At 38.3% G+C, this 17,143-nt stretch overlaps 1 protein-coding gene across 1 annotated transcript; it reads right to left on the reverse strand.

Moving 5' to 3' along the window:
• Positions 1-6,164: 6,164 nt before the first annotated feature.
• Positions 6,165-8,082, reverse strand: LOC117790437 (leucine-rich repeat-containing G-protein coupled receptor 4-like). The gene is made up of 2 exons (XM_034629890.1): positions 6,412-8,082; positions 6,165-6,313 (listed from the first exon to the last, which is right to left on the reverse strand). The coding sequence occupies exons 1-2, from the start codon at positions 8,032-8,034 to the stop codon at positions 6,299-6,301; spliced, it is 1,638 nt and encodes a 545-aa protein (XP_034485781.1). The 5' UTR covers positions 8,035-8,082; the 3' UTR covers positions 6,165-6,298.
• Between the last annotated feature and the right edge of the window lie 9,061 nt (positions 8,083-17,143).

The raw sequence follows: 17,143 nt of genomic DNA on the forward strand, positions 1-17,143 counted from the left end.
AACAGCAACAACTTGTTGCCCATTATAAGAGAGAGGTCTGACCACAAAGTTGTTGCTTTATTCGCTGTTCATGTTATTGTTGTTGTTGTTGTTGTTGTGATTTTTGCGCCTATTTTGCATTTGGCAGGGGATTGGCTGCTCACTAAACAACGCCCCCTGCAGCTGCCATTAATCGTTAATCACCTCTGCATTAAATTCCAACTTAAATTTACAACTAATAATTTCAATAATTTTTAAATATCCGTTTGATTTTCTTGCACATTAAAAAATGCCCTCCAACCATATTTTATTTTTCACACAATTATCATCTATTTGATAAGTTTGTTGGAACCAGGACTAAGATTCGTTTTTGAGATATAAATTTTTTAAATATGTATTTAAGCATCTAAGCAAAAAATAGTGTCGACAAAAATTTGTATTTTACAATTTAATTTAAAGTATTTAAAGTAAATTTAAAACAACGAATAGTATCTAATTTTTATTCCTTAAATATACTCTCCATTAAGAGTAAATATATTACCTAACTTTAAAGTTTAAACACAATTTAGTGTATTTTAATACATAGTATTTACATAATATCGAAGTATCAAGTAGTTTTCGATTGAAATCTAAAGCTTATCCATATTTCAAATTGATTTAGTTATGAATTTTACATAATATTTTACTTAATTTAATGTATTTTATAAAACAACGAATAATATTTAACTTTTAGCCCTTAAATCTCTTTTATGAGCAAATATTTTGATCAACTTTAAATACAAGGTGAATATTTTTGGAATCTTAATTTCTTTTATAGGTAAATATCGAAATAAGAAAGTTTTTGTCGATTCTAGACATCGAATAATATTTAAATTTTAACCCTTAAATGTACTCTATTTAATTAGTAAATATTTTGCCCAACTTTAAATGGTATAAAATGGTATATTTTGGCATCTAAATTTCTTACATAGATAAATATCTAAATAAAAGCAGTTTTCGTTTGAAAACTGGAACTTGTCCATATTTAAAGTATTTAATTTTATTATTATTTTACAAAATATTTAACTTAATTCAAAGTAAACAATGAAAAAATTAATAATAATTGATTTATTTACACTTAAATTATATTTTTTATATTCTTAGCCACTTAATTCGCATTCCATATAGTGCTTTTAATAAACCAATTTAAAGTTCAACATTGAATTAGGTTAAGTTGCATCTGATTGAACGATGAGATGAAAGCCGTTGAACCTATCCAACTTTTGGCGCTTGTGGCACTTACCACACTTGTGTGTGATATGTGATATCTTAAGCTCGAAGAGCATTGAATAAAAACAAATTAGAGCTCATTGTTCGCATTGTCTCGGGTTACAGTTAGAGTTGCAGCAGCACTCTCCTCCTACCCTTTCTCCAAGCAAAAGTCCTTGGCAAAGACCGCCCGCGTTGGCTTTGTGTTTTTTTTTTTGTTTTTCCGTAAAGCGAGTCACGTGCCACAATGACGACACTTCTGACATATCCGGCGGACCACACGCCGTCGTCATTGTTGCCACCCCCAGTCCTTGCTCCTTGCTCCGCGTCGGGTTCGAGTTTGAGCTCGGGCTCGAAGCTGCGGGCAAGTGTCAAGGCAAAAAATTAGCGCATCACGTGCGCCTGTGCCGCAATATCCTTTAACTGGCATCGTTGCCATCCTTATCCTTATCGCTATCGATTTCGTTTAATATGTTAATCTGTGCCGACAGCGCCATACTCTCTATTCCCTCACCTTTCTCTCTCTCTCGCTCTCTGTGTGTGTGTGTGTGTGTTTGTATGTGTGTTCATTAGCTGGTAAGCATAAAGGTTTTATTATTGGAGCACTCCCCGTTGGTAGTCTATAAAAATAGCCATAGTCAGGTCCTGGCGTCCACTTAATGGCTGCCACTTTTGGGAATGTTATTAAAAAGTCCAAGAGAAATCAAATAAAAATAAAAATCAACGAGAATGGCTTTAAATACGCATCGCTTAAGAGACTGGGAAGCTATCGGAACGCATTAACTGGGGAAAAAACTAATTACTGACATATCTCTGCCTCTCTCTCTCTGTCTCTTTTCCTCTTTCCCTCTGTCGCTTTGTCTGTGTCTGTCCCATTGTGTGTTTAATGATTGCGTTAATTACCTTTGCTTGGGGATTTTCACTGCTCACTTTGAATTTTATGGCATTTCTGTGGAAAAACGCGTGAAAAGTTCTCAAGTGGACGAATGAATGTATATTTGTCCAATTGTTGACGTAATCAGTTACATTTGCATACCCTGTACAGGTAAAGGTATAGGGTATAACTGGTCTAATTGTATGTCATTTAAAGATATTTAACTCTGTTGTTTAAAGTGTGAGTAGAATCAATCTCAATCTCAATCTTGATTGCTCTATAAAATAACTAAAATTTTATTTATTAAAAAGTAATATCGGAGCGTCCGACTGTTCAAGCAATTGTTAATTAGACATGATTTGATTTAAGAAGATACAACGTCAAGTTATATTAAATTAAAAATTGTAAATAAAAAAAAATCCTTATCCTAAGTTCGTTTCCTTAAAAAGCTTAATTCAAAAGTTAATTATAGACAAAATTTGGCAAGACAAGTTGTTGTTGGAAGTTTAAAGTCCTGATATCCGCTATATCCGTGTTGTCCAAAAGTAGGTTGTACATAATTGTAGATTTGATAGGCCTCACTTAATTTCTTACAAACACTGCTCTTTAATTAATGAAAACAAGTTAAGTTTTCTATCTGCCTTTTTCTGTTCCTTAGTCTTGTATAAGTTTTTACTAAAGGACATCTGTTGGACTAGCATTTATTGGAGAGATTTTTATAAAGTGTTTGTATTATTTTTCTCACACTACCAGAGTATTTTCGAAATTGGCCTTTTTGTTGCAAGTCAATCGAAATGAAGTTGGGAAAACTATGCAGCATATTGTGGCAGTCAGTTGAGATGATTTTCCCATGCAATACGCCTGACATAACGGACACACCCAAAAGAGGCCGGAGCTGAGGCAGAGGCAGTGGCAGCTAAACACCACTTGGTGGTGTGACGGGTGACGCACTTGCAACCCTGCGTGCAGCATCCTGGGCAGCACCAGCTAAGCGGATATTCATTACACGAACCGCACGCCGGCACGCGTCGCCGCTTTGACAGCAGTGCCACCCCATCCCACATGGTAGCACCCCACCCTACCGCACCGCACCGCAGCACACCCCAGCCTTGGCTATTTAGTCGGCGTGGTGCGCGTCCTTGGGCGAGCTTACACTTTACATATGTCACTGATATCCCCGTGGGAGTGTTTGACGCCTTGATTTTTGGAGAGTCGAAAAGTCATGCCGTTGATCCTGTTTGCTGTAAATAATGCGATTAACGTGCAACACGCAGCTCTCAGTGGGTTGAGAATGGAAGAGGGATTGGGAATGGGGCGCTAATGAGACAGCGACGCTCTGACGCACTGTCTTTTTGGCGCTGTCAAGGATTAACGCAACAAATTTGCGCCTAAGCATGGTGTGAAATATTAAAGGCAGTTTGTCCTTCATCCTTCAACTGCCTTCGAATTATTTTTGATAGGAGTGGGAGTATTTTGTGGTTGGCATTGTCTTTCCAATGGCTGCCCCTTGCAGCCAGACCATTAAAATGTCTTTAATACTTACCCTGCCCCCCTTACTGCCCCGCAAGGCGTATGCCGCTCAGTGATTCGGAAGTAATTCCCTGAACTCCTGCCAAAAGTGCACAAAATAATCGCATTAATGGAGCCCCACACTTCACAGCCACGTGTGAGTTGACTAAATGACTGACTGACTAAATGACTGACTGACTGACTGGCTGACTGACTGACTGATCGTCAGCCGTGAGGTCTCGCCGTGTCATTGTCGTGCCTGGCCAAAAGGTTGGGAAACGCCGCCGGCTGCTGTTGCACTTTGTCTTCGGCCCAACTTGGGGCGTGTCTCATAAAACGCTTGGAAAATCACATTTTCCAGCCAAAGCCAAAGCCAAGTGTGCGAAAATTTGATAAACGCAGCCAAAAAAAAAAACTCAAAAAAAAATCGCAAAATGATTTATGAAACAGCAAAAAATGGGCGGCGGGTCGAACGGCGCATAAAGTGCTAAATAAAAAAAAAATGAAATGGAATGGAATAAAAAAAAAAAGGAAAAACCATTCAATAAAAATCCAAGTAAAAATTGACTAAATACAAAACATGACAGACGGCGTGCGAGTATTAATAATGCGTTCAGGCCAACGGCAGGATTTGGCTGTGATTGTGGCTCTGTTTCTGTTTCTGTCTCTGAATGTGGTTGCTGTGCTTTGGTTCGACTCGACTTTTTATAAAGTGCAAAAGTTGTTGTACTCTTTTTCACATTCACATTCGATAAAAATCGCATGATCATAAATTTACACTTTGCACAGCCTCCGTGGCAACGCCCACCCCGCTCAAGGAAAAGGGGTGAGCCGCCGGGCCGGGGAGTCGGGGGGTTTAGGAGAGGGGGTGTGTCCCACTCAACTGCTACGCAATAATGCTCTGTGAACTGGACGCTCCTGGACGAAAGAAGCGCGTGAACGATTGGTAAATTGTTGCGGTGTCCGTTGAATTTCTTTCGGCCTTTTGTTGCATGTTGCAACAGCAATGCGGCCGGTTGTTGCTTGTGGCACAATTGCAATCGCCGCTGCCTTTCGATTTTATTTTCTAGAGCTTACAAATCGTTCAAATATTTCTTATAAAATGCCGCGCGCGCTTTACTTTTAAACGCCCACAAGAATCGTGGTGTGAAGTTATTTAATTGCCGCGCGTTTAAAAACGCTAACAAAACGCGTGCGAGCTCGCGATTTCTCTCGCGCTTATCACTCTGACCAAATCACGCATGTATGTATTAGGAAGGAGTGGAAAGGGGGAAGCGTGTGGAGGGGATTTACATAATTAATGCGGTGCACAACATTTGCATATTTCTAATTTAATCGAAACAAAAACAATAAATCCAAATTGAATATGCACAACAATGGCAACAACAGCAACAACAACATATAATACAGTGAGGCAAGGCCGCAATGCTTCCATCGCTATGTTGCACCTTCTCCCGCCCCCTCACTCTCTCCCTCTCTGCCTATCTGCCTCTCCCTCTCTGTTTCTCGCTCTCGGTGCAATTGTGTGCATGTCGCTGCAACATTATAAATAAATCAAAATACAATTTCTCAGAAATTGCGATGCCATATCAAAATCTTGAGTGCGACTGTGCGAGAGGCACAAGGAGGAAGCCAAAGTCATACCAAATACTAAACATGGGCCACAATTTCCACCCAAAACATGTCGTAGGCAAATCTGGCCAAAACGGGGGCGGGCCAAGACACGGCGGGTGCCAACAACAACAACAACATCAACAGGAACAACAACAACAGTGCAGTCACTCCACAGTTTGCAGCACACAGAGGCGGAAAAGTCGTTGTTCAAGTTGTTCCTGTTGGATGTTGTTGTCGGTATTGGTCAGGCAACAAGGCAACGAGGCAACAAGGCAACGAGGCAGTCACATGTTGCACACACGACGTCTACTTCTACTTCTGCTTCTTCGCCTTGTCCTGTGCATGCCGTGCAATTATTCTGAACTTAAAATCGTATTTTGTGCGAATCTTGTAAATGCATCTTGTCTCTTCGACTTCCAGTGCCAGTGTCATTGCCAATGTCTGAGCAGCATTTCATATGCAAACGACGATGCCAATATACAACAGCAACATCTACAACAACAACAACAACAACAGCAACAGCAACTTTAACTAGCGCTAAATTGTCAACAATTGTCGTTTAGCTCATGCAACTTCAGCTTTAGTTTAGCAACATATTGCACTGACAACCGCTAGCAACATGTGCCTGCAATAGTGCTACTACACTGAGAGAAAATACTAGTATTATTTTTAACTCAATGTCAAAGCTGGTCAACATGTTATACTGCATTCAAAAATATTTTTATAGTATTCGAATAATTTAAGAATATTTTTTAAAATTTTCATTTACCTTGTTTTATCAATTATTTTTTATGTACAATTTCTCTGAGTGTATGCTTGATATACTGACAACAGCCAGCAGCATGTGCCTGCAATAATGCTACTACACTAAGAGAAAATACTAGCATTATTTTCTACTTCATGCCGAAGCTGTTACAAATGTAATACTTTTATACTCGAATAAATTTACAAAAATTTTTTTAAATTTTTATTTAAAATCATTTCTTAAATTGAGTGCTTTTTTACCTCATTTTAGCCAATTGTTTTGTGTATATAGTTTCTCTGAGTGTATGCTTGATGTGGAGGCTCTCACAGTTATGCATTTGGACTCTGTAGAGTGTAGAGTGAAAATTGTAGGAAAAAATAAAAAAATAATAAACAAAAAAGAAAAAAATATAATAAAAGGAAATGCATGTGGGAAATCATACTTCAGAGTCCTCCTCATTGAGGCGCCTGGTCCGAGGGCCATTGGTCATAGAATGTCTGCCCCGCAGCCATTGTTGCATGCGTCGCACCCAACCCTCCTCCTCCAAGATGCGATACATTTGCATCAGCAGAATGATAAACACCACGACCAGCGTGGTGAAGGCCAATATATCCCGTGTTGTCCAATACGGATGAATGCTACCAACGCCAGCCAGAGTTTGAGGTTGTGCCTCAGTCTCCGGCTGCAAGTGTGGCACAAATTTGCTGCTCGGCTTGTGGAGACAAGGGACGGGAAGGTGCACGCCGCGATCCGTGAGAAAGATGGATAATTTGTGCATAAAACTGTAGTCACTGTCACAAGCTCCCAGCACCTGGAGATTTGGATGCTGTCGATGGAAGAGCTGGTAATTTAATTTCGTCAGTCGAATATCTTCCAAATAGAGACGCCGCAAGTTCGGCAGCGAGGCAAAGTTCTCAGTCTCCACAGAGATCAGGTGATTGTAGGATATGTCCAGGTCGATCAGACGGCTTGGGAACAGCGGCGACTCCGGAGGAAGATTGTGCAGCTGATTGTGGGCCAGATTCAAGTGGGTGAGACTGGGCAGCAGCAGACTCAGCGAGCTGAAGTTGCCACCACTGAAGCACAGTGAGTCAAGGTTGTTTTTGGACAGATCCAGACGCTGTAGGTTCCACATGCCGTTGAGCAGCGTTGAGCTCGCATTGCCATCGAGTAGATTCTCATGCAGGTCGAGCTCGATGACGGCGCTCTTATCGCCAATTTGCAGCTGAGTCAGCGCATTGTTGCCCGCCTGTATTTTGATAACGCCGCCGTCAATGATTAAGCGTTGCAAGCCGCTACTCTCGATCTGCAGTTGCTGAGCGCTGTGGAGCTGCAGTTCCTCCAGCTGACAATTGCTCAGCTCGAGCAGGCGCAGATTGGTTAGACCCTTCAAGGACTGTGGCTCAAATTGGGCAAACTTATTGCCATTGAGGAGTAGCGTTTGTAGTTTGTCATTCTTGGCAAATATCTTGGCATTGATCTGACGAATCTCATTGTCACTCAGATCGAGATGAATAAGATTTGGTAGCGACGCAAAGGCGTCATCCGCTAGCTCCGTTATGCCATTGCCTTGGAGTCCCAGTAGTCGGAGCTGTGAGAGACCCGCAAAGGCCTGAGCGTGCACCACTTGCAGCATGTTGTGACCCAGTTGCAGCAACTCCAGCTGCCGCAGTGCCACAAACTGTTGATCCTTCAGACGTGTAATGTGATTGCGCTGCAATTGCAGTTGCCTCAGCTGCGGTATCGCCTGGAAATCATCCTTGTTGACATGGAAAATGCTGCTGTTCTGCAGCAGCAACACACGCAGATTGGGCGCCAGTCGCAGCAACTCCACGGGCATCGCACGCATCTGACAGTCGCCCAGCAGCAGCTCCTGCAGCTGCAACACTGGACTGCCCGAGTAGCGCAGTGGCTGCTGAAAGTCACTCTCCAGTTGCCACAGACTGCACGTTGCATCCGGACAACTGGCACTTAAATTGAGACGATCGTTGTCATCGTAAACGGGCAATCCTTGCAGGCTTATTACTCCCAGCAACAACAATAGCAGCAGGCATTGCTTATGCATATTCAATTATACTAAAGATCTACACAGAATTACGAGTATATATATTTCACTTGATTTCGCTGTCGCCTCACAACCGACGCTTGAAACCGCGTTAAAAACACTAAAGTCCGATCGCATCGAATGCTGCTGCGGGCTTATCGCCATCCAAGTTGAGTATTACGTCTGTGTCTGTGCCTGTGGGTCTGTACGAGTACATATGTGCAGGGAGTTGTTGGATGCATATTTACTTATGCATATACTTTTTAAGATAAGCCAGAAAGCGTGTGTTATATTACTTTCCCTCTGGGAAGCTCTTTAGACACACGAGTTGCTCTTCAGCAACAAAGTTGCGTTCGCTACAAATGAACAATTGATAATGACATTTAATATAATTTAGTTTCTATATAATTCAAACTAATTTCTTACTACTTAAATATTTGTAATAGGTCATCAGGGAATTAATTTTGCTTACATGAATAAAATAATTCATTTATAATGATATATCTTATAATTTATATAATTTAGTTCCAATTTATTTTAAATTAAGTTTTTAACTTTCTTAAAATTAATTTATTATGATATTCCATATAGTTTATATATTTCAGCATCAATCTAATTTAAATTAAGTTTTTATTTCTCAAATATTTTTTTAAAAATCATCAGGTAATTGATTTTGCTTACATGAATAAAAAAATTTATTTATTATAATATATCTTATAATTTATATAATTTAGTTCCAATGTGTTTTACACTAAGTTATTAACATTCATAAAATTAATTTATAATGGTATTCCATATAACTTATATATTTCAGTTCCAATTTAATTTAAATTAGTTGTTTACTTCTCAAAATATTTATTTAAATTAAAATATTTATATGTACATTCAGTAATTAATTTTTTATCAGAAATCGCTTCTTTTCTTGTAATGAGTTCTCAGTATCTGCTGAATGATATGATAACTGTTTCATTAAATCAGTCAAATTTTTTTTATAATTTTTTCTGGGATAGAATTCATTGGAATACCTTTAGCGAAACTTTATGTTTTTTGATGGTTGAAAAATTTCCTGCTACACTCAGAAAAATATGGCATCCTAAAATTAGATACGACAGTACTTAATTTATATAGTTTAGTACTAAAAATAATAAATTAAGTGTGAATCGATTTTAAATTTAATAGATTTAATTTAATCGATCTAACTTTAATTTTTTCTTTAAAATTCATAATATATATTTTATATTAATTTTATTTTTAATTCTTTAAGATTTGTGTCCTTAAACTAGTATGAATTAAACTTTAAACATACTTAAGGTATCCGAGAATAATCTTGTTGTAAGATTATCGGGCCAGCGAAAGGGGAACTTAGATGAGTTTTGAAAATTTCGAGTTTGAACAGCTTTTGAGATCTTTTGTACTTAAATATCGCTTATTTCAGTAAGGAAATCTTGATTTATTTCTGACTGTAGTGATCAAAATAAGCTGCTGAATTCCCTTAATGAAAAGCACACAAAGCTCTCAATATGTTGCTAGACAAAAGCTCCATATGTGAGCGTGCTGGCAACATGTAGCTAAGCAACAAACACAGAAATATGTGCATTTCGGATCGACATATTGTCAATGGGTCAGAAACATGACTTCTAACACGATGGTCAGAGCTGTCCATGTGCCCACATACAGCTGCATACACATACACACAGACACTTACATATACATCGACATGACATTGCCACTGCTGAGCGGATTCGGAGTCGGAGTCGGAGAGTTGGAGTCGGGGCGCAAGTTAGAAGCCATCATAATTTAAACATGAGTGTTGCTTGCCACTGCGCACTGCCAACAATGCTGCGACTGTCTCTGCTGTTGTTGTAGCTGTTGTGGTTGTTGTTGTTGCCGTTGAGGAGCGCTGCGAACAAATGCGTTCAACACTGCGCTACAAGCTCGACAGGGTCGCCTGGCGTTATCAGCAACTGCGATGCTGATTAATCGCTGCTGATAAGCAGCCCTGTGAGTGTCTGTCCCTCTGTCTGTCTGTCTGTCTGTCTGTCTGTCCGTCTGCCTGGACGTGGATTGTGCCTCTTGAATGACGAGCAATGATGACGAGGATGATGATCGACGGTAGCGTTGCGTTGACGTTGACTGCGTGCGGGTCTTTGGGTACTCCAACAATGCTTACACACACACACACACACTCACACACTTATACTCATACACATATTCTATGCTTTTGTGCTTGTTGTGTTTATTCCTTTTTGGTAGGTTTCTCTTTTGGGCCTTTGAGAAAGGTGTGCCTGGGTTATGCGAAATATGCGTGGCGTTGTCCAATGTCGATCGTTCAGTCCGATCTCCTTCTGCTCCTGTTGCCCCCCTCTACCCCTCTTCCCCTCTACTCACCGTGTGTCCGTTCATTGCCCAAAGTGGTTTAGATTAAGGGCTTTAGTTTAGTATTTTGGCAACAAATGGGGCGTTATTTGCTCAGCAAAACGTGCGACTGGTTTGGCTTTGACTCGGACTCTGACTCTGAGTCGATCCAAACGATCGATCTGGACAACGGTCGGTGCACCTCATTGACCTCTGCAGCCGTCCTCAATCGATGTTGTTGTTGCGCTTGTTGCTGTTGTTCTTCATTCTCCTCAGAGACGTTGTTGTTGCTGTCCATGCTCTGCGTTTTTGTTGAACATCTGTCGATCTTGTATGGCGATAATTTGAATTGAGTTTTCTCTGTTTGCGATCCTCAGTTTCTCACCATTCCCCCGCCTCTCAGCCCTCCAATATTAAGCGTGTACCGCTTGGCATTTGTGGCATGTCACGTGGGTCGAGTACAAAAAGAAAATGAATGCTATTTTAATAATAGAACTCAGTTCGTTGACGAGTTCTTTCCTAGATGCGGGTCTGCCCATATAATAATACCGTGTAATGGCAGCTAATCAAAGTGCACAGCTTTCTCACAACTAACATTCGCATTAAAATCCCAAAAACGTGTCACCTTGCCCGAATTCACTGCTCCACAGTGCAATCACAAGCTCAGTTTCAACCTCCACCTCCACCTCAACTTCAACCGCAACCACATCCGAATCCGAATCCAAATCCGAATCCGCATCCACGCTGCACGTTCGAGTCGTTTTCTCGCAATTAACGCGAAATTCTACGAATTGTTTAATTAGAACTCCAGCTACAGCTACAGCTTCAGCTACAGTTCCAGCTTAAACTCCAGCTCCAACTTCAGCACGTTTGCTGGGCGCTGCATAATCTTTTTGTAAACATGAAACTCGCGCCATTATATCTGAACGTTGCCACAGACTGCAGACGAAAGAGCTGAAGCGGGTACTCGGTTTTTATACCCGTTACTTAAAAAATAAGTAAAAGGGTATATTGTGTGCGTTGAAATGTATGTAAATATATATATTCTTGATCAGCATCAACAGCCGAGTCAATATAGCCATGTCCGTCCGTCCGTCTGTATAGTATGAACAAAAGGATCTCAGAGACTATAAGAGATAGAGTAACCAAATTTTAGCACACAGATTTTTTTTTATCCCATGCAGATCAAGTTAATTTAAAATTTTAGCCACGTCCACAGTTTTTAAGACATACACTTTATTTTGTTAATTAACGTTATCTATTATTATTATATATTATGCCACTTAATCGCAGCAAGATCGGATAATTAGAACGGCAGAAATGGCTAATTGAAGTTATTATTAATTAAGGCATTAAGGCTCATAAACTTATGCAGTACTTTTTATTAGATAGTTACTTCTATTAAGTAATATTTTTATACAGGGGTAGTCAAAAGTATTAACACAAAACTAAATCTAAAACTACTTGCTATTTAAAGTTACTTCAATTACATTTTGGTATCACTGGAAAGGTCTTTAAAATGTCGTTTGAATGATACAAAACTTTCCTTAACCCATTAAGTATCCATTGAAAATTTTAAGTTTATGTAAAAATCTATTTTTTTGACGTTTTCCTAGGGCTAAAATGAAAAATGTTTTGATGCAAAAAGTTTCTCGAAATAATTGTAATAATAACTGCAAGAAAATTTTTTCAAAAAGATCTTCGCTTATACTTTTTAAAATAAATAATATTTTTTAAAATTAAAATGGCATTTAAAAGACCTTTCTATTGATGCCAAAATGTAAATGAAGTTATTTAAAATAACGATTAGATTTAACTTTAGTTTTGTGTAAATACTTTAAAATCAGTTACAGGTATTTTTTAGACGGTATCTCGACCAAAGCCTTTCCTACTTTTTTTGTTTTTTTATTTTACATGTTTTATACTCCACTGTGCTCTGTGGCTGCGTTTTAAATTTAAAATCTGTGAATTTGAAGCAGTTAATCGAGCAACGTTGTCTGCAGTTCTCAGTTCGCAGTGAAGCTGCAACCTCAGCTCGAGCTTCTGCTTAGGTGTTGCCTCTTTTTTGTTATTGTTGTTGTTGTTGTCTGTTGTGGCTGATTTCGTTGGCCGATTAAATCATTAAATATTCCGATTGTGTAGCGTTATAATGAAACGTTTTTAACGCTTGTCTGATTTGAAATTATGCAGAGAATTAAAGGATCTGTTGTATTTGTATTTGCAGGAGAATTAATCTCGTTTTCTTTACGTGGAAATTTTTCAGAGTTTTGTTTTGATAAGCTACAAGTATTTGTGTTGAAATCTGGTTAGTAGATCTATCTTAATCGCTTGCGTATTGTAATTACTTGATAATATTTAAGCTCAAAATATTTCATTTATTTTTCTTTTGATTTCACTTTTTATATTTGCCACGCTGCGTATGAGTAACGTGCGTCAGTTGCAGCATCTGATAAAGGGCAATTCAGATATACGAATATAATATGCGTAAATATCTCTGACTGAGATTTGACTGTGCTTCATTTGATTTAAACACAATCGCTGATGCATAATTAATTAAAAGGTTTTCATTTTTTTTACGCTCTGTATTTTGTTTACTGTCTTCTTCTGACAACACGCCCCAAAACGGTTGCTGTTGTTGTTGGTTGGTTGTTTGGTTGGTTGGTTTATTCGCCTTATCTTGTAAATTGAATTATGAAATCGTCAACTTGAAACTGAACTGATCTGAATGCAGCCGAAGTGAGCCTGCTTGCTGCTCCTTTTAGCCCATAGACTGGAAAATCAGTTAAGAGAGCATGACGACGACGTCGTAGCAACAACAGCAACAACAACAACAACAACAAGCAGCTGCTGCCCGCGCGTTACGCCAATGACCAATGACAGCAGGCAGCGTGTTGCCTCCTCTGTCTCTGTCTCTGCACCTCTCCCTTTCCCTCTCCCTTTCCCAGTCTCTGCCACAGTGCCATGGTGACTGGCTTTGAATCTGTGAATCGCCTGTGATTGCGAGTGAGTGAGTGAGAGAGCAAACAAAACGAGCGTTTAACATAATCATATCATATCGTTGTAGGCATCACATCGCTGTTGTTGCTGCTGTTGTTGCTGCCGAGCAGAAACCACTTAAGTTGCCTGGACAGGCAGCAGGATGACTGCCATTTGCATACGAGTATGAGTGTATCCCAGTTCCAGTCTCAGTCTCAGTACCAGTTTCAATCCCATTCTCATGCTCCTGCCCTTTCCCATTCCCACTTAACTCCTCTCCATTCAAATCTGTTTGTTTGTTTGTTTGTTGGTTTGTTTGTTTGTTTGACTGCACGAGTGAGCAGCAGCATTTAGAAGTTTATCTCCATTCATGACTATATTTGTTGGCCTGTTTTTGATTTTTCATATTTTTGCCTTCCCTTTGGTCTCTAATCGAAAAGACATCATCTGGATCTTCATCTGAATCCGTCTCTGTGAATGTGAAATCTGTGAATCTGGATAGTCGCTTTGTTAAGTAATTGAGAATATAATTACACGAATTACGAAGCACTCGGCTAGATTATCGAAGCATCTGTTTATCATCAGTTTTATCTGTGGCCTCTGTCTGTTTATGACAAAGCCAAGTGCGTACAAGCTAGAGCATTTTGGCTGACCTTTTGTGTTGGCCAAGTTCAAAAGTCGTGGCGTCTCTATTTGTGACATGTGTGCGCTTTCGCAGCGCTTGACAATTGACAGCCCAGACACAGAGTCATAGTCAAACATAGAGCCAGACATAGACATAGTCATAGAAATAGAAATAGACAGAAACATAGAGCAATTGCCACTTCCCAAAGCAATTACGCCACAATTTAAGCGTGTAAACAAAAAATTACAAAGTTGTTAGAGCAAAATGGCAAACAAACTGCAAGTCATCGTCACTGGCGCCTGTAAATGACAGACAGAAAGAGAGACAGAAAAACAGAGAGAGTAAAAAAGAGCGAGAAAGGCAAAAGAAAGAGCAATTTGACAATTATGGCTAGAAAAACATATAATTATGACAGTGAGCACTCACCGCTAATGAACTAACGAATTCATTTAGCCAACATTTTATTGATAAATATATTCAATAATCTAGAAAAATAAAATTTAATTAAAAATTTAAATAGACGACAAATTAACATAGAGAACTTTTTTTTTGTATGTTTTAAAATACCTTTTAAAATAGTTATCGTGGACTAAGTTTAATTAGATAACTTTTATTTTTGTATATTTAAAAATAACTTTTAAAATAGTTATCGTGGAATTATGTTCAATTTTTTTTTTTAATAATTCTTGTTTATTTATTTTTTTTTGGGAAGGTTAATATGCTTTTAATACTTATGAATATTTTAAAATTTGAAAACACATTGACGGATGTATATTATTTAAGATTTATATTAAGATTTTTATTCTTATATTAGGAACTGCGATTTTTTAGTTTAATAATTTTAGTATTAGTAATTTGGTCTGGAAATGGTTGAATATTAAGAATAAAATATTAAGGTTAATTTAAGAAGTTGGTCTTTTTTCAGAGTAGTGTTTGAAGTTGTAAGAAACTAGTAACAAAATAATATAGTGGACTTAATTCAAGGACTGACATTACAATGTCTTTTAAAAGGATTAATTATAGGTTTTCCAAAATAACATTTTCGATATATTAAATAAATTTTAGTTTATTATTTGTTAGAGTGGTTTTTTACATGACTTTTATTTTTATATATTCATTTAGATTTTTTGTTAAATTGTCATTAATTAAGAAATTATTTGGAACAGCTCTCAGTTTGATGGCAATTGTTCCGTCTGGATGGTTTCCACTGTACCATTTAAATTGGTGACCAACTCAAAGCTAACAAACCACAAATAATTGCAGCACTGGAAATTCATGTGGATGTAGCTGAGACCTGAGACCTCTCTGCAGTGGCAACACATGTGGCGACACACATCATCGAGCCGCTAACTCTTAATTGGTCAATTGGGCAACAGTTGAACCCGTACTCCTCCCCCCTCTCTCAATCACCTATATGGGGTGTGTGAGAGACGCAAGTGTTACCTTTCCAATAAATATTTGTTACGCACAAATAAACTTGTAGCGCGCGTTAGAAATACGATTGTTCCCCTTTTCCAGCAGAGCAAGTGAACCAAAACAGAGCAAGTCCTCTAGATATATGTGTGTATGTATCTATGTAAGTATATAGTAAGTATATGTGTGTGCATGTGTAGCTCTGTGTGCTTGGGTATCTAATGCGTTATCAAATTTTGATAATCAGCGTGTTGTGTTTGTCTCTCGCCTTGCAGTGTTTGCATGGTGTCTTGTTTGTGTGTTGATTTGTATACCCTGTATACACGTCACATATGCATGGGGTGTGCTAAGTCATATAGGTGGGATTTTATTTTATTAATGTCTAATATCAATCCGATCCTCGACTAAAATACCACCGAAAACTGAATTTTATATCAAAATAAATGTTTGAAAATCTTAACAAAAAGGTATGGATACATTTTTGTATAGAAATTTAATGAGTTACTTTTGTAATCTCGTGTCTAAAATTTGTATAATCCATGTTTATAATATACTCAATCTGTCTCTACTCTCAACCAACAGGTTCTTTTTGAATTTTGGGTATATTGCTAAAATACTACGAAATTTAAATTTGAAATCAAAATACAAATCATGAAAATTTTAAGAAACTGTTTAAACACTTTTTTGTATAGAAATTTAATGAGTTTTTTATATACTCTCATGTCTAATATTTTTATAAACCATTTAGAATCTTTCCTGTAACTGTATCAACTCTCAACCTAAAGGTAATTTTTATATTTTGGGTATTTTATAGTCGCTAAAATATAACGAAAGCTGCAGTTGAAATAAAAATGAAACTATGATCATTTTAAGAAAATGTTTTAGCACTTTTTGGTATTAAATTGAATGATTTATTTTTGTAATCTCATGTCTAATATTTTTTTAAGCCACATAGAATCTTCCCAAACTGTTTCAACTCTCAACGTAAAGGTTATTTTTGTATTTTGGGTATTTTAAAGTCGCATTCCCGTATGCATTGTCGACTTGTAGTTTGTAGCGGACACCAAAAAGCGACGAAATGTTTGCTTAATTTATCGCAGTAGCATCGCTTGAGCTTGTTCGAAAATTGAATTTAATTGGATGCCACCGAAGTGCCCCAGAAATGTGGCAAACTGAACTGTTGTCCCCTATGCCTAGTCATAATTTGGCAGCAGCCTCGATTTTAGCAGCTTCCTGTTTCGGATTTCTCAGCTACTTCTTCTTGTTCTTTTTGTTGTTGGTTTTATCAAAACATTTGAATCGCTGTTCGCACCTATTCAAATGATGAGTAGATGAGCTGATTGAATCGGCATGATCCTAGTCTCGGGAGTCTTTAGCTTCATTTTGCTGGAAAAACATGCGAAGCGAGACACAAAAAAACTGGAGTCAGTTCACTATTTTTTTTGTGAACGTTTTGTGGTCGATTATCAGTTGGGTTTTTGTCGTGGCCATCTCGGAGTATGGCCCATCACGTGTCTAATTTCTCGCTGGCCAAATAGTCCTCCGGAGTGTGCATTGTGCTCATTGTGTTGCGGTTGTTTATCTTGATGCAGGCGCGCAAAAATGTTTACAATTTGGTTTGCTCCTTTTTTTTTCTTATTTTTTTGCTCTTGGCCACACAATGGAAGCCAAATTAAAAATGTTGCCAGCTTGCCTTTACTTCTGCCTTTGCTGCGTTTCATTTTTCATATTGGTCACTCAATTGTCTCTGCCAGCGACACG

Source organism: Drosophila innubila (assembly GCF_004354385.1).
Source record: "Drosophila innubila isolate TH190305 chromosome 3R unlocalized genomic scaffold, UK_Dinn_1.0 2_E_3R, whole genome shotgun sequence".
Lineage (NCBI taxonomy): Eukaryota > Metazoa > Arthropoda > Insecta > Diptera > Drosophilidae > Drosophila > Drosophila innubila.